General features: G+C 34.7%; 2 protein-coding genes across 17 annotated transcripts; one reads left to right on the top strand and one right to left on the bottom strand.

The window, feature by feature from the left end:
* Positions 1 to 501: 501 nt before the first annotated feature.
* Positions 502 to 18,133, top strand: LOC141588229 (proline transporter 2-like). The gene is made up of 9 exons (XM_074409684.1): positions 502 to 628; positions 711 to 935; positions 1,119 to 1,213; positions 1,332 to 1,522; positions 12,498 to 12,505; positions 16,179 to 16,303; positions 16,412 to 16,627; positions 17,660 to 17,890; positions 17,984 to 18,133. Exons 1-9 carry the CDS (start codon positions 502 to 504, stop codon positions 18,131 to 18,133), a joined length of 1,368 nt encoding a protein of 455 aa, XP_074265785.1.
* On the bottom strand, positions 15,744 to 21,071 carry LOC141612590 (pentatricopeptide repeat-containing protein At2g44880-like). Of its 16 annotated transcripts, none has more exons than XM_074431423.1 (5): positions 18,878 to 21,071; positions 18,598 to 18,656; positions 17,805 to 18,511; positions 16,840 to 16,898; positions 15,744 to 16,704 (listed from the first exon to the last, which is right to left on the bottom strand). In XM_074431423.1, the coding sequence occupies exon 1, from the start codon at positions 21,025 to 21,027 to the stop codon at positions 19,381 to 19,383; it is 1,647 nt and encodes a 548-aa protein (XP_074287524.1). In that variant the 5' UTR covers positions 21,028 to 21,071; the 3' UTR covers positions 15,744 to 16,704; positions 16,840 to 16,898; positions 17,805 to 18,511; positions 18,598 to 18,656; positions 18,878 to 19,380. The 16 variants fall into 16 exon arrangements, with proteins under 16 accessions (XP_074287524.1, XP_074287530.1, XP_074287516.1 ...); XM_074431429.1 differs by having other exon boundaries at positions 15,744 to 16,711; positions 18,608 to 18,758; positions 18,878 to 21,057; XM_074431415.1 differs by having other exon boundaries at positions 18,608 to 18,758; positions 18,878 to 21,057.
* Positions 21,072 to 22,232: the final 1,161 nt, after the last annotated feature.

The raw sequence follows: 22,232 nt of genomic DNA, 5'->3' as shown, positions 1-22,232 counted from the left end.
ACTAAGAAACTTTATAGTACAACTCATATGTTTAAAACAAAACTCAAAAACTTTATTATAATGCTCAAAAACTATACAACTGGTGCTAGTACATCGGATGTATAATCTCTACGTACTGTGATAATAGGGACGAAAGTTTTAGCATTTTCTAGACACTTTTTCATGACATTTGATATCTATTTGACTCGTCTTAATAATGTTTAAGACGGATATTTCCGTCTTGTTTATTTAGTTTTTTATGTTATGTTAATAACCTCATTTTCCTTATATATATATGATGAGAAGAAGCATGTTTGAAAATGTCTATTGTGATTGGCTCATTGCCAAGTTGTATAATTAATTATACCTATTTTTTAGCAAGAGTTGAGGATGTCACATTGACACATTGTCACGTTACTCACGTAGTTTTTGGTTCCAGAGATATTTAGCTGTCCAAAATTAGAACAAGAAGAGGAGAAAGCAGGAAACAGTATCTTACCAGTCATCAGATAAACGGAATCCATGGAGTCTCAGTTAGCAGGAATGAGTACAACTCCGGCAGAGACTTTTAACATTGAACAAAATGGCGCCATGAAAGACGACGAACATCTCGCTGAAGTTTCAGCTTCAGCTCACTCAGTTGGTCATGGTTTGTTTCCATACCATATCTTCTTAATTAGTTGTTAAATTACAAACACTAACATGAGATGCTTCTATACATATCAATGCAGATTCATGGCAGCAGGTCGGTTTAATGGTGGCGACATGCTATAACTGTGGGTGGATATTAAGCTTTTCAAACTTGATGTTTGTGCCCCTAGGTTGGGGTTGGGGTATCCCCGGCTTGTTTCTTGTTGGGCTTTTTACGTGGTATACAAGCTGGCTATTGGCAGGGTTTCATTTCATCGACGGCCAGAGGTTCATCAGATTTAAAGACATGATCCGACATCTCTTTGGTAAGCGTCGTCTCTTTCAGATTAATCATTATGTACAGATCGATATATAGACTTGTTAAACGATTCAAGTAGTTATGTAGGCTAGGTCATTTATTTGTTGAATTGGGTCGGTTTTGTTAGCTAGTCTATCTATAGAGCTATAACAAAAGAATACCTGACTGCATGCATCTTTTGTCATTACAGGCAAGGAAATGTATTATGTAACATGGATTTCACAATCGGCCATCCTTATACTCGGAAATATGGGTTTCATCCTTCTCGGAGGCAGAGGACTCAAGGTATCTCTTAATATTAACATGAATGGTGAAGATCAACAAATGAGCTAACTATATTATACTACCAAACATAATTAAGATTCTAATGCCATTATTTAAATTGGGGACGCTTTTGCAACAGGAGATAAACTTAATGTTCAGTGACTCGCCCATGAGGCTCCAGTATTTCATCATCATCACAGGAATTACATATTTCATATTTTCGTCTATCGTCCCAAATATGTCGGCTATCAGAGTATGGTTAGGAGCCTCGGCTATTCTCACCTTCGGCTATATCGGTGTTGTTCTTGTGATAGTGGTTAAAGATGGTAGGTACCTGTTAAGCCTCAGTTTTTCGCTACGTTCAGGACTGGATTTACAGGTCAGACTGCATATACTCATGTAACATGTTATACTAGGTGTGCAGGAATGAAGCGTAAGCCTTGAGACGAGTATTAGAAAATACTCTCTACGTCCCCGTCATTTGAGGACCATTTGTGGTGGTGGTTAGTAGATGACAAATGGAACTTAATGGATGTGTTTGATCAAATAACCCATAAAAAACCTTTCTAGTTTCTACTATAGAAATGTAAATAAATAACTGAAACACCCTAAAATCAAATAGGTAAATAAATAATCGAAAAGGGGAGTATTCATTAAAAACAAGGTCAATAATCAATTGAGTACATGTGAATTAACTCAATTTAAAGAAGTCCCTATTTTAAAGGGAGACTTGAGATCCTCATATCCTAATCATTCATGATCAAATGACCAGTCAAGCGAAGTGAAAAAGTCAGCTAAACGAGTAGGATTGATTAGTTCCAATATTCTAGGAACCACCTCTTACATAAAAGGAAAAGAACCATTTGGAGCATATTTAGTTATAAGTACAAGATCAAGAGGGGTCACTTCGTTTATCCAGCATAACACATACGGGTGATCTAGGTAGCACGGACACTTCTCTTTATTAGTCGTCCCGTGTCCAACACCGTGTCGGACATCGATACACGTCAGACACACGCTTAAACGTGTCGGACACCTATAAAGTCGTGTCTAACTTTCTACTTTTATTTGGGCACGTGTCCGACGTGCGTCCTTGGTATTTAGGTGTGTCTGACGCGTGTCCATGGTATTTGGATACCATCTGAGGTGAATCATGTTCTTTAGACGAAAAATGAGTTGTCGAAAGAGATTGATTAGAAGATGAGTTTGGCTTGGAAATGAAAATGATTTATAATCAAGCCCAAGTTTTACCTTCACTTATTTAAATTTAATATCAAATACTTTTACAAAAATAAAATCGAACATTTATAATTATAAAATATTTTTTTATTAAATTTAAATAACGTGTGTCCAATGTCCTAAATTTCATGGGATAACGTGTCACTTGTCCGTGTCGTATCCGTATTCGTGTCCGTTTTGGTGCTACCTAGGGGGTGATAACTAGTCGAGCTAATTAAGCACGAGTCTGGTCTAACTTGATTTGTACTCGTGAAATAAAATTCAAGCTCGAGCAGATCTCAAGCTCACCCAAATTTGAAAAAATTGGGCTTGTTACCATGATCACGAGTTTTAACCCATTATTGGTATTAGATTCTTACTGAACTAAGGATTATTTTGACAATAATGGTCAATAAAGTTTCAAAGTTTTTTTAAGGGTTTTTTGTCAAACACAACCTTTTAAAAAAAAATTCTTCCAAACACCGCCTTTAAAAAAAAAGTTTGTAAAACACAACCTTTAATAAATTTTCTGTTGTCAAACACGACTTTTTGGCCGAAGGACTTAACATTTTGTAATGGGGTAACTTTCAGTCGATGTTTGAGATAGCAAACGATGTCGGTTTGAGGCGTTCTTGGACTCGTTGGAAAGGTGGAAATACAAGCTTTCCAGGGGTTATCAATACGATGGTCAAAGGCGGCCTTATGTGGGGTCTATTATTGTGTAAAGTAAGGCTGGTCAGAGAGATTAGCGAGTGGTCGGGGATTTTTAGTGGGTCTTTTAAAGAGGTTATGATGCTTTGTTTGGTCTGAAAATTGGTATGTAGGTAGCGAGGAGTGTAAGCTAGGCCGTAGTTGTGTTGATTTTTGTGGTTGTTTGTTGTAAGTGCTGGTTTGAGGTGAGTGAATTGACCCACAAAAAAGAAATCCTACTTTGACATTCTTTTGAATGTTTTTTACCTTCAAATTAACTCCCCTCGAACCACCACTTGTAACCAACAACCACAAAAAACAACACAACTACGGCCTACCTTACACTCCCCGCTACCTACATACCAATTTTCAGACCAAACAAAGCATCATAACCTCTTTAAAAGACCCACTAAAAATCCCCGACCACTCACTAATCTCTCCAACCAGCCTTACTTTACACAACAATAGACCCCACATAAGGCCACTTTTGACCATCGTATTGATAACCCGTGGAAAGCTTGTATTTCCACCTTTCCAACGAGTCCAAGAACACCTAAAACCGACATCGTTTGCTATCCCAAACATCGATTGAAAGTTACCCCATTGCAAAATGTTAAGTCCTTCAGCCAAAAAGTCGTGTTTGGCTACAAAAAATTTATTAAAGGTTGTGTTTTACAAACTTTTTTTTTAAAGGTGGTGTTTGGAAAAAAAAAAATTTAAAGGTTGTGTTTGACAAAAAACCCTTTTTTTAAAAGAAATTTTAGTGTATAATTTTTTAATCAAAATAATTATTGATTTTTTAAAAAAAGTAAACATTAATTTAAGTTATTCATCGGGTGGCACCCTAAATTCACCCATATCCATATTCCACCCTAAATTCAAAAAAAAAAAAAAAAAAAAAAAAAAACAAACGTCATTCATATCCCACGCATTTAATTTCGATTTCGGGTGAGGATAAATATCCATATGGTTCATCCCTACCCTGGATTAGGTTCGCATAGATTGCCTCAGCGTGCCACCCCCGACCACCTTTGGACTTCATACCTCACCGAGTCGCTGATCGTCTTCTCTTAGACGACATGTCTCATAGCCGTGAGCTGAGACTCACATCGCCTTTCGCAAACATATTAGCTCTCCCTTGCGCTATAGGAATTTCAGGCCTTACAGTGTACACAACCTTCAAGTTTTGACTCGACAATTCATCTTGTGTCTAAGAGTCTAGCGCAAGTCGACCTTGGGATGTGATACCATTTGTTGCACGGAAGTGTTGATACTCTTTGTTGGTCTCTGATGCGTCGGTGTCCACTGTGCATAATAGTACGTATGATATTGTCCGCTTTGGGCAAAGTCGGGCCAATTTGGGTCGGGTCAGTTTGGGTATGTCATATAATCGGGTTAGTTCGGGTCGGGTCGGGTCGGGTTATTTAAGGTTTCGGGTATGTTGGTCGGGTAATTTTCGGGTCGTTTCATTTCGGGTTCGGGTAATTTTAGGGTTAATGACTAGAAGATGAGAAAAAAAATACGTTTAATATTATTACTTATTTTTAGTTTAATTTTGATAATTAATTCTTTATTTTAAATGTAAATAATATTAAATGTGCTTTTAAATTTGTCATTTGAAGTCTTTTTTTTTTGTTCAACAAGATTTATATTTTCGGATCGAATTTGGACACAGTTCATTTTCGGCTCGGGTCATTACGGGTTAGGTAGCACCCAAACGGACACGTGACACGACATCCCATGAAATCTACGACACGAGACACGTTATTTAAATCTAATAGAATATATTTTATAGTTATAAATAATGTACTATTTTATTTTTGTAAATTTAGGACACAGGACCCATCTTCGGATTAATCTCTTTCGACATCTCATTTCTTGTCAAAGAACATTATTCGCCCACAATTCAACTTATTTCCCCACCTTATAACAACGCATAGCTTAAATTCAATTTGATTCCGTTTGAAAGTGTGTCTAAAATGTGTTCGAATACCATGAACACATGTGCGAGGCATGTCCAAATACCATGGAAACGGGTTGGACATGTGCCCAAATAAATAAATAAAGTTACACGACTTTATAGGTGTCTGACATGTTTAGGCGTGTGTCCGACGGATGTCGGTGTCCGACACAGTGTCGGACACGGGATGATTCATTAGGAGGAGTGTCCGTGCTATCTAGATTACAGGTCGGGTTAGCATTGCTCGGGTCATGTTTGGGTCGGGTCGGGTCTATTTGGAATTCGGGTCACATTCAGGGGTACAGTAATTCGGGCCAATTTCCAGTCTCAGGTCATCCTTAGGTGGGTGGGTTTTACCAGGTTTAAAGCTCTCACGAATTTACACTTAAATTCCTTCGCAAAAGACCTCACGTCATTATATTTTGTACTCCCTCCTATTCTCTAACATCTTCCACATTTCCTAAAACGGCGAATTCACTAAGATCTTCCACTTTTCTTATTTGTCTATCATTTGTGGTTATAGTGATTTGTGACCCCGCATTCTCTCTCTTACTTTCATTTATATTCACATATCATCATACCACTAAATTTTACCCCAAAACTAATGTGGAAGATCATAGTAAATAAGAGGGAGTAGAACTTATAAAGATATTACTTGTATATCTTTATATCACCCATGTGGGACATGGGAGTTTGCACCTTAACACGAATGGTAAATGGATTTGGACATTTGGTCATGGTCAAGTTTTAACTTTGACTTCTCTCTTTTTCCTTCCCTAAGGGTGTGTTTGGATAGGAAAAATGAAGGGAAAGGGAGGGGAGGAGGAAGAAGGGAAGAGAAAGGGAGGTAAGGGAAGGGGAGGACAAATGGGGAGTGGGTGTTTGGATACAATTTCTTTCCAAATTTTGCCTATTGTGGAGAGATTTTAATTTGCCTTGGAGGAGGAAAAATGAATCCCTCCAAATCTTTTCCCCTTCATTTTCATCTACCCTCATTTGCTATCCAAACAAGGGATTTTAAATCCCTACCCTCCCTCCCTTTCTTTTCTCTCCAAATCCTTCAATCCAAACACACCCTAAGAGATATTTGCAGGGTTAGAATTTGCACAACTTGAGTCTCATTTCTTCTATTTACGAATATTTGCTTCCCTCAAGGAAAGCCTTAAAGTTGTCCACTTTGACTCGATGTACTCTTTCACTTCTCTATCTCGCGCTTTATTCCTAAATCGGTTCTTATAAATATTAAAATAACAAAAACAGTATCTAATTCTCGAAATATTATATTATATCCATAATAATTACTCCCTCATAGTCTCTATTTTCTTACCTTTGTTTGGGGCACAAGATTTAAGGAAGAGAATTAAAAATGAATGAAGAACTTTGGTGGGGTTTGATGATTGGAGATAGGAGTGAATAATCCTCCTATATACTAAGAGAATAAAACTCTCCAAAGTTTTCCCTCCAAAAGGTATCAAGCTAAATAAGAAAACAAAAATACTTCTTTCTTTAAATCATTTCATCAAAATATAACCTTTTAATCAAATAATAGTATTTTCTATAAAATCTAAATTATAATATTTTAATTAATATAAGATAAATTCACTATAATTTTATAAACTGTAAATTTCTAATTTTTTGTTATGTATTACTCCGTATTATATATGAGAGAATGACTTGACACATTTTGTATAAAACAAAACATTAAACTGATATAATTAGCTTTATCACAAAAAAAAATCATTAACATTATTTGAGAAAAATTATTATATTAATCATTAGTGTTATGTTAAAGAAAAAAAATCATTAAACATATTTTATAACTTTACTAAATTCTCTTGATTAGTTCATAGTTTATTTTTTTCTCATATCGAGATACGATGAGGTATGTGACAAATATGACAAATTAATAATGTATCAATTTAAATTATTTAAATAATAACTAAAAATAAAACCTCTATATATATCGCAAATGTGCGAGATCTACACTATTATATACCAATAGTATAATTGTTAAATTTTCTAATATCCCTATCTAAAAACCGCGCATTTGCGCAGAATCTATAGTAGTTAGCAGTTAAATAAGATAAAGCATAAAGTTAATTGTTCCCTCCAAAAATATAACAACATTTTGACATGTTTAAGAATGGAATTAAACCGTCTCATTTATTGAGATAATTAGCCTACGATATCAGTAATCAGGCATCATTATAGGTAATTATACAAAACAAGGTTGTTTAACAACCATTACATATGTAGACATGACTCCATTTACCAATAATAAACGGTTTAATAAATCAAAGTACATAAGATTAGTGTTTTCTTAACAAATTACAGCTAATTAGGCTACATGAAACCCAAAAAAAAAAAATTGATGATCAATGTGGATTAGAGGACTTCAGATTTGATGATGGGTTTCTCCTTTCTTTTCAACTAATTTGGTTGTCCTTCGAACAAAACCAAAGTGTCAAAGTCTAAGGCTCCGTTTGGCAAGGCATTTCAGGTACCCGATTTAGTCAAAGTAGCTTATTTGACCAAAATTTCACATACCTTATTTTTTTGTAAGCGTTTGGCAAATAACTTATTTAACCAAATAAGTTACTTGAAATGAAATGCTACCTAGAGTAGCATTTGAGATTCCACATACCTGATTTGGTTTGATTTTCCGTTTTTACCCTTTAAATCTATATTATTAAATAGTTATCATATCCTTTTACGTCATTTCATCAAAATCAGTTACCTTTTCGGTTAATTTGCCAAACATTTTTTTATATAATCAGCTACCTTATCAGTTCTTAATTTTCAGCTACCTTATCAGTTACCTTTTCAGGTTTCAGTTAGCTTTTCAGTTTTCAGCTACCTTTTCCGTTTTCAGCTATCTTTCCAGGTTTCAGCTATCTTTTCAGTTAGTTTACCAAACAGAGTCTAAGTACCCGATTGCAAGTTGCCTTAATTATGAAATTTTAGCACCAAATTTCAAATGAGGAGCCAAATTTCACAAACATTTAATGTTTTGCGCCCAAATGATTTCAAACATTATGCAAAGTTCAAGGAGGATATAAATAGAAAGCCTGATTGCATCAAGATTCATTTATTTGCATAGAGCCAAACAACAACTTTCTTACCATTTCACAAAAAAAAAAAAAACATTCTCAATAAATGAAGACAAAAAATATGGATAACTTAGAAAGATCAAGAATCTGTGATCTTTTACTAGAAAAAAGCAGTGATGGAAAACCAAAGTATGGTTCAATGTCAGAAGTAGCAACACAATTTGGGGTTTGCAGAAAGACAATAACAGACATTTGAAATCAAACCCAGAATAAGCATGATGGAGGAAAATGTATCAATGTCAACAGTAAGCCGAAAGGTGGAAGAATGCCAAGCAGAGTCAAGTTTGACACTACTCAACTAGAGAATCTGGAGTTGGGTGAGAGGACAACTCAGCATGAAGTTAGTGAAGGATTGAGTGTTAGTCAATCAACAGTAAGCAGGTGGGTGAGAGCAAAACTCATTGACTCGCATACAAATGCAATCAAACCACTTTTGACAGATAAGAATAAACTTGATAGATTAATTTATTGTATTTCAAAACATCATCAATATGATAAGCTGACCAGACAATTTGTTTTCAAGGATCAAAGTAATGTAGTTCACATTGATGAAAAATGATTTTTTACAACAAAACCTACTCACGGGTTTTATGTAGGTAAAAAAGAAAGAAGACCTCATAGATGTGTGCAATCAAAAAGATTCACAAGTAAGGTTATGTTCATGTGTTATGTAAAAAGACCTAAATATGGTCCAAACAAGGAAGTAATTTGTGATGGGAAACTTGGTATACGGGCATTTGTAATGGAGGTACCAGCTAAGAGAAAATAAAAAAACAGAAGTGCGGGGACATTAGAAACAAAGTGTATAGAGTCAATAACTAAGCAAGTCACCAAACATATGTTGATTAGCAATGTGCTGCCTACTATTAAGGCAAAATGGCATGCTAATTACAGCAAAAATATTCTGATACAACAGGATAATGCAAGACCCCATATAACTAACATGGATGCGGCTTTGAGAAAGCATGCCACAGCAGATGGGTGGAATATTCAATTTAGTTATCAACCTCCAAAATCTCCAGATTTAAATGTATTGGATTTGGGCTTTTTTAGAGCCATTTAATCTCTTCAGCAAAAGAAAAAGTCCAAGCAAATTTCAGAGCTTGTTGAAATAATTATCAAAGCATTTACAGAGTTAGAAGTGCTTAAGCTCAACTATGTGTTCATTACATTTCAGGCATGTATGCTAGAAATTATGGAACTAAAAGGTGGGATTGATTATCCAGTGCCTCATATGCACAAGTCAAAACTAGCAGCACAAGGTATACTACCTGAATATCTATCTGCTGATACAGAACTGATGAAAGAGTGCATAAGATATGTACAAAATATTGGTTATGCAAGTAGTATAAGTGAATTGGTAGAATCAATTACTAGTGCAGAAAACAATTCAGAACTAACAGAGCATGCAGGTTGCAGTAATGGCCCAACAGGTGAAAATGAACCTGTTTGTAACATTACTAAAGAGGGTGCTATTAGTAATGCAATGTAGGTTGAAGATTTACAACAACATTTCTACATTGACATGTGTGCATAAATTAGAAGCAGAGGAAGCATGAAGGAGTCAGGAAAGAAAAACAGAAGTAGAACAGACAACTTTGTGCAGAAACCAGATGAAGCATTCAGCTATCAAGTAGAGCAGACAAGTTTTCTGGAATAAACAGAAGTAGATGGCACATGCAGTATTAAAACAGAAGCATAACAGATGAAGATAAGCATGCAGTAGTCAAACAGATGCAGTTTCTGTAGTGTTTTGAATTTTGCACAAGTTTATTTTATCTTTTGGGCGCATTAAGTTGAATGAAATGTTAATTGGCAGTAGTGCTATTGCAGTAAGATTACAACAAATTGGATTTGCAATTGAACATAACCGGACAACACAATCCTTCCATAGCTTGCACCACAATTTATTGTGGTGGCGTAATGCATGGATTGTGTTATTAACTCTCAAATTAGATCATTGAGCAATGACAAAGTGAATAAAAGGAGTATAAAACCCATATTAGGCAACTTGTCATCACTAGGGGTGGGCACCGGTCCAAAACCGGACCGGACCGGACCGGACCGGAACCGGTTTGGACCGGAACCGGAATCGACAAAAGTCATGGACCGGGACCGGACCGGATTACAAAAATTCCGGACCTGGACCGGACCGGAAAAATTCCGGTCCAAGACCGGACCGGATCGGTTGGACCGGAATTACCCACTATTTCAAATTTCGGTCCAAAAATTTCGGTCCATTGGACCGGATCGGACCGGTTGGACCGGAATAAAAATACAATTTTAAGAAAAAAATGCAAATAACAATAATTCCGGGCATTCCGGTCCAAACCGGTCCGGACCGGACCGGAAACCGGAATCTTGGAAAATGGTGGACCGGAGACCGGACCGGAATTTTTATTTCCGGTTCCGGTCCACTAGATTCCGGTCCGGACCGATCCATTTTTCCGGTCCGGACCGGATTATGCCCACCCCTAGTCATCACCAGTCCATCAGAAAACCCAACTTAAAAGAAAAAAAATAAGAAAAAAAATAAGAGAATTAGGGAAATAGAATTAGACCTCTCTTCATCTTTATATTCCAATTCAAGCCCAAACAAAGGCCAACACTAACACTGAGAATCAGGGACAAAAGTATCCAGTTTCCTATAGCTGTCAGGAACAACATCACAAGAATCAGGTATGGCCTTACTGAAAACTTTCAGGAATCGCATCCGCAGTAACTTCATCTCTCTTCACACCCTCGCCATCTTGAAATTGAAGGGCAAACATAGGCCAATATTTTGACAATTCATTCAAAAACCAACGACGGTGCTCTGGGGTTTCACACTTTCACGCCTCTCCATCATCTTCTTCATTCTTCTCTCAACATCAACCCTCGTAAACTCCGCCATCTCTTCCCTACCTTTCTCATAATCATCATCTATCTCATATTGAAGCACCGCAACATCACAATCAGGCACAATATTCCCACCAACATTATTTTGATTCACACCCTCACAATCTTCATCAACCCCAACAAAATCAACAGAGTTGTTGAACAAACAAGGACCGTCTTCAAGATCTGAGTCAAGATAACTCAAATCTACTGTAAACTTTGAAAAGTTTTCAAAATGGCGATTTAGGTAAAAATCCATCGACATGGTGAGTGATTGAGAGAAATGAGAGTGGGAAAGTGTTGATCAGTGATGAGGAACAAGGTTAAATGAGAGACAAAGGAAGATTCGAGAGAAAATGAGTGAGATTTACAGAGAGAAAGTGAGACGAAAGTGGCAGAAGAGAGAGAGATAGAGATAGTGAAATGTTAGGGTTTTCTGATAAGGGGCTCTAAATATGGCGGGACGGATTAGGGTTCGGGGTTAATTCGGCAGGGTTAGTGTTTGGGTTAGGATTAGTGCTAATGGTTGGGTTAAGTAGTTGGGTTAGGAAATAAATTGGGGGCATAAATTGTAAATATAAAAAAGAAGTAAGGATAGAATGGTAATTGTATAGGTGTAAAACTTAACAAAATAAGAAAGGGGAAGAAAACCTGAATAATCCGTTTTAGAAAGTAGGGAAGAAAATCTCTATATATATATATAAAAGAGAGTTTTTTCGAGCGATTCTAGAGCGTCCACATCATCAAAAATTAATTTAGGAAAGTTTCATAAATAATATTTTCCACATAAAAAATAAAGTGGAGAATCTTTTAATTATTATAATATCTATATTTCCTATTTTATATTCATGAGAAGTTTCTAATTTTTATATAAAAACTTTGACATTTCATTTGGCAAAAAAATGTTGTTATAAAAATTATGAAGATAATGTAATTAGATTCGTGGTAAAAAATGCTTTCATTAGAGTATTGATTTCATATGATTTGCACATACGAGTATTAAAGATGGTGTACTTCTTTTAATATGTTGTATGTCCCACATCGAAAAACAATGTTAGTGTGGTGATTATAATAAGTATAAATTATAAAATTGTCCCACATCGAAAGATTAACATAAGGTGGGTGATCCTATGATTATAAATAGGAGTCATCAATGGAACCTATATACCAACCAAAAACCTTTTGAGTCTCTTAAGGGTCTCTTAAGTATTGTTTTGGAGAGCTCTTAAAAGTTTATATCATTATCTTCACAGTATGATATATACATATTCTTTCAATAAAAAGTATTATAAAAAAATGTACGAATATTAATAAATAGTACTCCTTCCATTCAAGACCAAATACAACATTTTCATTCACACACTTGCCAAGACACAAATTACAACGTAAATATCTTTAAGTTTACATTATAAAAAATTTAAAAATTTGATATTCTCATTGTACTTTATAGAATTATAGGTGAATCAAATAATATCAAAAAAATGTACGAATATTAATAAATAGTACTCCTTCCATTCAAGACCAAATACAACATTTTCATTTACACACTTGCCAAGACACAAATTACAACGTAAATAAAATTACAACGTAAATATCTTTAAGTTTACATTATAAAAAATATAAAAATTTGATATTCTCATTGTACTTTATAGGTGAATCAAATAAGATCCCACATGACCATATTTTGTCTTACATATTGCAAAAAATCGTAAAGATTCCATTCGTTCATGAATAGTGTAAAAAAGGAATGTTGTATTTGGTCTTGAATTGAGGGAGTATAGTATTTGTTCATTATTATTAACCCGGGTTAGATGTTGAATTATGTGCGAAACAGATCGTGTATTTCTAAGTATGTTATTTGTCCCATATTGAAAAATATGTTGGTGTGGTGAATATATTACGTATAAATAATAGAATTGTCCCACATCGAAAGTTTAGCATAAAGTGGGTGATCATATGATTATAAATCGAAGGCATCCTTAGAACCTAAATACCAACCCAAAACCTTCTGAGTCTCTTAAGCATTGTCTTGGAGAGCTCTTAAGAGTTTATATCATTAACTCCACGATACGATATATATGTTTTATATTATGTCAAAGTGATGTTTATAATTTTTGTATAAAAACTTATACTCTCATTTAGCAAAAAAGTAACATAATTTTTTTTTTGAAAAATTATATAATTAGATTCGTGGTAAATAAATGCTAGCATTAGAATATAGTATCATATTATTTGCACATATTTGTTTGTCCCACATTGAAAAATAATGTAGATGTGGTAAATATACTACATAAAAATAGTTGAATTGTACCACATTAGAAGATTATCATGAAGTGAGGTATCACATGATTATAAATATGAGTCATATTTGAAACTTAGGGGTATCAACCCAAAATCTTTTGAATCGCTTAAAAATTATCTTAGAGAGTTCTTATAGGAATTTGTATTAATGACAAACCTTAGTTACAACAATACCATACAAATATTAATCACGTAAATATTTATAAAAGCGATTATATATTACTATATTTGTGATATTATAATGTTTATTTTAAGACAATCGATAATATAATAACTTTATTTAAGATAAAATTATAATAAAAAAATAAAATGGGTGCTAAATATACATAAATTGGTTATTAATGTGTAATATAATGATAATCTCTGCACTAAAATAGAAAATTTAAGAATTATAATACAATCAAGTGCTGCATAAAAAGATCTTGAATCCACAAACAAATCAATAATGAGCTTTTTTACTTTGATAAATAGTATAATTAAATCTTTTTAACTTTCAAATATAGGTAATATTATGCCTCATTACATTTGAGTAACTATAACACATCATAATTTTTAACCATTAATAAAAATCGCACCAGAAAAAGAAAATATTTTGCATTTGTTTATACATTTTATTGCTCCCTCAATTAATCTTAAAAGTTGTGTTAGGAAAAAAAATTTAAATCATGTCATTTGTACATATTTTAATTGTGACAAAAAATGGAAAAGAACGTACGAATATAAATAAATAGTATAGTATTTTCTCATTATTAAATCGGGTTGGATATCGAAATAGGTGCAAAAAAGATGGTGTACTTTTTTGTGGGTTATTTGTCCCACATTGAAAAATAATGCAGGTGTGGTAAATATACTACATATAAATATTTGAATTGTCCCACATCAGAAAATTATCATAAGGTGAGGTGATCTTAAAAATTAATTTAGGAAAGTATCATAAATAATATTTTCTGATGTAAAAAATAAAGTAGAGAATCTTTTAATTATTATAATATATATTTCCTATATTATATTCAAGTGATGTTTCTAATTTTTATATAAAAAATTTTACATTTCATTTGGCAAAAAAAATATCGTTAAGAAAATTATGAAAATAACATAATTGGATTCGTGGTAAAAATGATATCATTAGCATATAAATTTCATATAATTTGTATATATATAAAATTGTGTATTTCTTAGTATGTTATATGTCCCACATTGAAAAATAATGTAAGATTATATAAAAATAATAGAATTGTCGCACATTAAAAGATTAACATAAGATGTAGTGGTCTTATGATTATAAATACGCGAAAGTGGTAATTAAGCCCCTTAACTTTGTTCAATTGTGAAATTAAGCCTCATAAGTTTCAATTGGAGCAATCAAGCCCCTTAAGTTTCACCAAAAGTGAAATTCAACCCCATTTTTAAAATTTTCACCAAATTCTTTTATTAAAATCACTTTTAATACAATTTATCAATTATAAAATATTTTGTCCTATGATTTTAAAACTTTTATATTTATATTAAATATTGAGATTTTTTTTTTTTTGAATTTTATAGTATATAGACAATTTATTATATATGTATGAATACTATACAAGTTTTTAACAATTCACTAAATATGTATGTAGTGTTCTTCAATGATTAATAAATTATGAACAATTTCGTAAATTTACAATTAGTAACTTTTATTATATAATAAATTGTTTAATACTAATATAAAATATTTTTAATTAAAATTTTTGTGAAAATTTTAAAAATGGGGGTGAATTTCACTTTTGGTGAAATTTAAGGGGCTTGATTACTCCAATTGAAACTTATGGGGCCTAATTTCACAATTGAACAAAGTTAAGGGGCTTAATTACCACTTTGGCGATTATCGATATGAGGCATCCTTGGAACTTAGTTATCAACCTAACATATGTTTTGACTTTTGATCTATCTATATAAATGATAAGACATAAGATGTAAATATTAAGACCTTATAACCAATTTTTGTTTACTAAGTTAATTACCTCGTTGCAACGCACGGGCATTTAAACTAGTAGTGAATAGGAGGGAGTATAATAAAACTAATAAATGAACTATTTTGACAATTTAAACACGCGAAATCTAGATAAAATAAAGATAAAAATATGGGTAAAATATACTATAAAAAGGCTAATTATCAACGCCTTTTAGAAGATTTTAATTAAAAATTATGTCAATAATCAATTGGGCACCGGTGAATTAACTCGGTCTAGATTAGTTTTGGGAGGCTTATTTCCTTACCTGGAGCCGCAACTGATAGCCCTAGTCATCCAAGATCGAACAGCCAGTCAAGAGAAGGGAAGAAGCCAGTTAAAACAGTCGGATAAGTTCCTATAGACTAGGAACCACCTCTTAATATTTAGCTATAAATACAAGACAACGAGAATACAAATTACCAAGCATTAAAATTGTTTCACGAATTCATACAAATACCATTACAAATCCAATCCTTGTTTAGTGTCCGTGGTTTTCTTCCCGTTTAAGGGTTCCCACGTAAAATTCTTTTGTCTTTACTAGTTTTCATTTACATATATTCGCTTTTATATTTTACACAAACATATGCAATTACTGAATTAGATAACCCCTAAAGGAGCAATGATCATTACTATCCTGCATAGAAAATCCCCAAAACAGTACCTTATTTCAATCTTTCTGCACCATGAGATACAAATATTACCCTGCTAGAACAGGTCAATATATTTCAAGCTTGATGTGAATTAAAAGATACAAAGGGGCAAGACGGCAAGACTATGTAGCAATTGTTCGTCTTTTGGCATTTGTCTGGATGTGGAACTTATTGATTTATTCCTCACTGTAGGCAAATCTAACAGCCATAGGAACTATGAAGTTAAGGGAAACATGACGGACAAGGTACTAAATGCCTTCGGTGCAATATCAGCCATCCTCGTATGCAACGCTCCGATCATACTACCAGAGATACAGGTAAGAACTTTTCATGATCATTGGGGACTGGGGAGGATAAAAATATGCAAAAAAATGTCATGTTGGGGAAAACCGTAGTTACATGCAACATTTGTTTTGTACCTGCAGGCTACTCTCCGCAAGCCAGCGGTCAAGAACATGAGAAGAGTCCTTATTGTACAATATACAGCAGGTTTAATGGTATATTATGGTGTTAGCATCCTTGGCTATTGGGCTTATGGCTCAGCGGTGTCAGACTACCTCCCAACGGTGTTAAGTGGGCCAAAATGGGCTAAGGTCCTAATCAACCTGATAGTCTTTCTGCAGAATATCATCTCTCAACATGTATGGCTCATTTCCCAGTTTTACTTTGCTTCCCCTAAGACCTATTGTAGCCCTTAACTTCCGATACATTTTGCAAACTGCATCCTCAATTCATCATGCCATAAAAGATAAGAACCGTTTAAATAATTGAAGTTCAATTCACGCTTAAGTAAATGGCTTTCAATTTTGCAAACATAAAAAACATCACATGGAAATATTCATCAGTAAGGTACCTTATGCATATCACAAAGCATACATCTGATTCAACTTTATGCCGGCATTGCACCCTTTTCTGCATTATGATAAAGAGTTGTTATTAGACTTGCCAAACCGTCCTCCAAACAATCCATTTTTTGGGCAACGAATCCTTAAATTTTGATCAACGACCCAAAATGACAAGAACATGAAAATTAAGAGGTAGGTGCTGAAAATGATGACAACCCATTCTATCCAAGAATCAAATAAAGATCTGCAACTTAGGTATTTCACAATATATATTTCATATAGACACGTGTCCAAGTGGTGACTCGGATATTTTATGAACATACGGATTAGAATTAAGTGTCCATGTGACCATGTGTCATAACCATGTCCGAGAATCGAGTGTTCGACATGAGTACTTGATATGATATGAGCAGTAAAATTAATATAGGTAAAATAATGTAAATAACTCTGTTCATTAAAAACAGTAATGAAAAGAGTGTGACATTGTTTTGTTGACCCATATTACGACAAAATTCAATTGAACCCGCTTTAACCCAATACAATCTGAACCGTCCGTCGTATTTGATTAACTAGTTGTTAGCAGTACATGTGGTGTTGTAAAGTGTTGTAAAGTTAGGGACTAAGGTTGAAACTTGACAGTTATGGTGTTCTGCTAAACCATACTTGAGCCCATCTAATGGCCTCACCTGACCTTACAGGCAAGTAAAGATCATTTTACTACTACGATGAATATGTCCATGTACTCAGCCTACAGCTTAGAAATCATTATCCAATATGAAAAATATATGCTCTCTTTCTTTCTGTCTAAAGCGCTCTGTATGATCTCAGGTCTTTCTCCAACCAGTTCACGAGGCTCTAGACACCAAATTTCTGAAACATGATGAAGGTATATACTCCAAGGGAAATCTTAAAGGGAGGCTCTTATTACGATTACTCCTTTTTACCGGATGTACATTAGTGGCGGCAGCCTTACCTTTTATAGGATACTTCATCAACCTCTTGGGATCATTCACTCTCGTTTGGTTGACTTTCATTCTTCCAAGCATGATCTTCATCAAGGTAACTCTTCATTATGCTTAACCAATTGCATACACCTAGAAGCATGAAATTCAGTGCTGAGTGTGAACTGTGAACGCATATGCAACAATGCAGGTTAAAGGGAAGACAGCTCGAGTAGAGCAAAAAGCATGGCATTGGACTATCATTTTTGTTTCTTCTCTCCTTGCAGTGGCAACTACAGTGTCTGCATTCAGATTAATAGTTCTTAATATAAAGAACTATAATTTTTTTGCAAATCAGTGAAATATATACTCCCTCCATCCATATTTGATCTTCCCATTTGACTTTATGCGGTCTCCAAGACGCTACTTTGACCGCTTTTTTTGACATGTATATACAATTGTTTTTTGTTGAATTTTTTTTTTTTTTTTGAAATATTGTTTGATGACAAATCTAAATATTTAAGTTTTATGCCACAATTTTTTTTATTTTTCAACTTATTCAAGGTCAAAGTTATCCAAAGTTTGATAACTTTGACCCTAAAAAGTCCGTAAATGTGTACGAGAAGTTCTGCTTTATACATTGAAGAAGTATTCTATGCAGCTTTTGAAGCCTCCTACGAAAGAATGCTTCATCTGGATTCTAGAATCTCTCTACGTAAACTTTGTTATGCAGGACTATCTGCATACACGAGTTATGATAAGTTTCAAGACTAGAAAGCGATAACAGTATAGTTTTTGCATATTAAAGAATCTCAGGATACTTACTCGTACTTACCAGGAGGTTAGTCCACTTTTCATTCCCCACCACCTTCCTGATATCAAAACTTGAGAGGTAGAACGGGACACAAGAGGTCAGAGGTTTTCGTCATGTTTGATGTTGTCCGGAAAATGATAGAAGTGAACTAGTCCCACACAACTATGTTACACTAGAGAAGAGAAGACATCAACTTGAGCTCAATTTTGTTCAATATATAACTAACCGGCTTCCAGGAAGAAGATTGACACAAAAATGAAAATGGAGTAAAAGGGATTAAGGGAATCATACCTTAGGCAAGCCAGAAGCTTTCTCAATTGAACTCCAGATTCCATATCCTAGTTTAGGATTTGTTGAACATCAATAAGAGCTTGTAATGCATCTAGATATGTTTTAGGCGAAATGACAATCTTATAATTTGAGCATGGTTACACCAAGGAATAAGATACTTATCGTGGCAATCTTGAAACCAAATTATACAGCCTATTTCAATCTCTACACACCATGGCTAAGCCCATACAGATGTCGCATGTGAATGTCCCACATTGATTTGGGATGAGAAAGTTTATCACTTTATAAATCAGTGAGCCACTCAAGCCAATGCCAATTGGGTCCAGAAAGTCATATCTTTTGGAATGTTACTCACTCCCTCTTCTACTTTTGAATGTGGCTCACACCAGTTTCCATGGTTTTAACACCGTTTCTTTCCGAAAAGATAATTGCCTATATCCTTAAGTTACGGTTAGATATCCACATTTTGCAGTGTGCAGCTCATTCATCCATGCTTAGCTATATCAGTTGAAATCAAGCATACTACAACCAGGTAGCTTTGTATTGATTTTCTCCTTCATCGCTGTCCGAACTCTACCAGCCTTGTCCCATTGCTCTCTAGCAGCATAGATACCAGAGAGAAGCACGTAGTTCCCAGTATTTTCAGGTTCTAAGGTAAACAATTCCTTAGCAACAAGTTCGGCAATTTCAACGTTATTATAAGTTCGACAGGCAGCAAGAAGGGAACCTAATGCTCCAGGACGGGGACCCAATGGCAAACTCTGCAGCATTTTAAAAGCTTGATCAAGCCTCCCAGCACGGCCAAGCATATCCACTATGCAAGCATAATGATCAGCATTTGGCTTAATTTTGTATTCATTTATCATACACTCCCAATATCTCAATCCATCTTCAACAAGTCCCGCATGGCTGCACGCACTCAATACACCAACAAAAGTTACATAATCAGGTTCTATCTTTGCCACAAGCATTTTGTGGAAAACCTGAAGTGCTTTAATTCCATGTCCATTTGAAGCAAGGCCTGTTATCAATGCACTAAATGCATACAAATCAGGTTTACGAATCTCATCAAATAATTGGCATGCTTCCTCAATGTTCCCACATTTCGCGTGCATATCAGCTAGGGCAGTGAGGACCCTCTCATTACGTTCAATGCCTTCATGACGTACTAAATTGTTGATCCAGTTAGTCAGCTCAGGGCTGCCTAGTTGTGCCAAGGCCGAGATGATAGCTGTCATGGTAAAAGCATCAGGCTTAACATCCATATCTTGCATTCTACGAAAATATTCCAAAGCGTCATTTGGACGTTTGTTTTGAGCAAACCCGGAAATCATAGCCGTCCAACAAATTAAAGTCTTTCCAGGCATATTATCAAATACAATCCTCGCCAAATCCATCATTCCCTTTTTAGTATAACCAACTAAAATAGTCGTCCAAGTAACAACATTCCTCTCAGGCATCATATCAAATACACCTCGAGCCGAATCCAAATCACCACTATTAACATAACCCACCACCATCGCATTCCAAGAAATCAAATTTCTAACTGGCATCTCATCAAAAACAATCCGGGCACTCACCATATCCCTTCCAACCTTCGCATATGCCCCTAAAACCGCATTATACGACACCACATCTTTGACACACATTTCATCAAACACTTGGCGTGCACAAACCAATTCACCACATTTCCCATACATATCAATCAAAGCATTAGAAACCTCAAGAAACAAACAAAACCCAGATTTCAGAATCCTACAATGCACCTCAACACCATGATTTACATCACAAAGAGCAGAACAACAATTAAGCAAAAAAGGGTAAGTATAATTATCCGGCGTAACGCTACGACGAACCATATGAAGGTATATATGCAAAGAATTGATGCATAAAAATGGGTTTTTTGAAAAAACTTTAATTGAATTATTGAAATGAAATAATGCTGAAGAATGATCATGAGATAATGAAGATAATAGGGAATTAAATTGATGAGAAGAGAGAGAAGCATACGGAGGAATGAGAGATGAAACTATGGAGAATGTATTTTCATGGCGATTATTAAGCTTTCTTAGTATATGAGCATGGATTTGTTTCAGGAGAAAAGTTGAGTTGCAGGTTTTCAGTAGAGTGTTCAGTTGTTGATGTTTCATGTTTGATGTAAAATGGTTAGGTTTTCTTGTCTGGTTAAAGATATAGTTCGTCCGATTCATCTGATTTTTTACGTTTTAATTTTTGGTAAGTACTGTTTTGTAAATACTCCAGTATTTTAATCAAATGTAAAGGGTAAAGATTGAGCTGAATCGGAATATCATTTAACTTTTGCGTGATTTTGTTGATTTACGTACTTGGCCAAGATCGTAGCTTTTATCGGTTTTCGCGAAAGTGGTAAACGACCCCTTAACTTTACTTTGATGTGAGATTAAACCCCTTAAGGGGGTGTTTGGTTCACGCGTGGGTATGGGTTTGGAATCGGGAATCATACCTGGGTGGTATCGGGTTGGAACTTGATACCTTCTACCTTGTGTTTGGTTCAATTTTGAGGGGTATGAGGTTACAAATCAATCAAAGCTAAAAAATCTTCAAAATACAATATTTTTAATAATAATTTTTATACTATTAAATCATGTAGATAAAATTTAATTAAATAAATATATAAAAAGATTTTTTTACAATTATTTTTATCAATTTTTAATATTTCTAATTTGATACCATGGGTATCAATCTCATACCCACCCCCTCCATGGGTATGAGAAACCCATACCTCATGAGTTTGAGGTATGGGTATGAAACCTTTATTTTTGTCAAACAAACACATGGTATGGGTTTGATTCATTCCAAACCCATACCTCATACCTATATTGGGTGAACCAAACACCCCCTAAGTTTACTTTATAATAAACAACCTCTTTAACTTTGCTACAAAGTGAAATCAAGCCCCTTATATTTTTCCAGGCAAAATCTCATCAGATTATCAATTTCTCACCAATATCAAATGTCTTTGTACATTTTACATATAAAGTTTCACCCTTTATACTCGTATATGTACTGAAAGACTTATACGAGTCCTATTCTAGCACACTAGAGGTGATCATGGGTCGGGCCGGGTCGGGTTTGGGCCGGGCTAGAGCTTTAAATTGAGCCCAAATGTGCGGGCCGGGCCGGGTCAGGCCACAATGTGCGGGCCTCTTTTGTTGGCCCAAGCCCGGCCCATGCAGGCTTTCACGGGCTATCGGGCTTTTTCGGGCCAATTCGGGCTCAAATTTTATACTTTGTAGAAGACTTTAAAAATCGATATTTTCGAGAAATAATATAGTTCGTTATCAAAATTGATATAAAAAATGTTAGTTGACGAAGT

Source organism: Silene latifolia, chromosome 1 (genome assembly GCF_048544455.1).
Source record: "Silene latifolia isolate original U9 population chromosome 1, ASM4854445v1, whole genome shotgun sequence".
NCBI classification, from domain to species: Eukaryota; Viridiplantae; Streptophyta; class Magnoliopsida; order Caryophyllales; family Caryophyllaceae; genus Silene; species Silene latifolia.
This window is presented reverse-complemented; position numbering and strand designations above follow the sequence as displayed.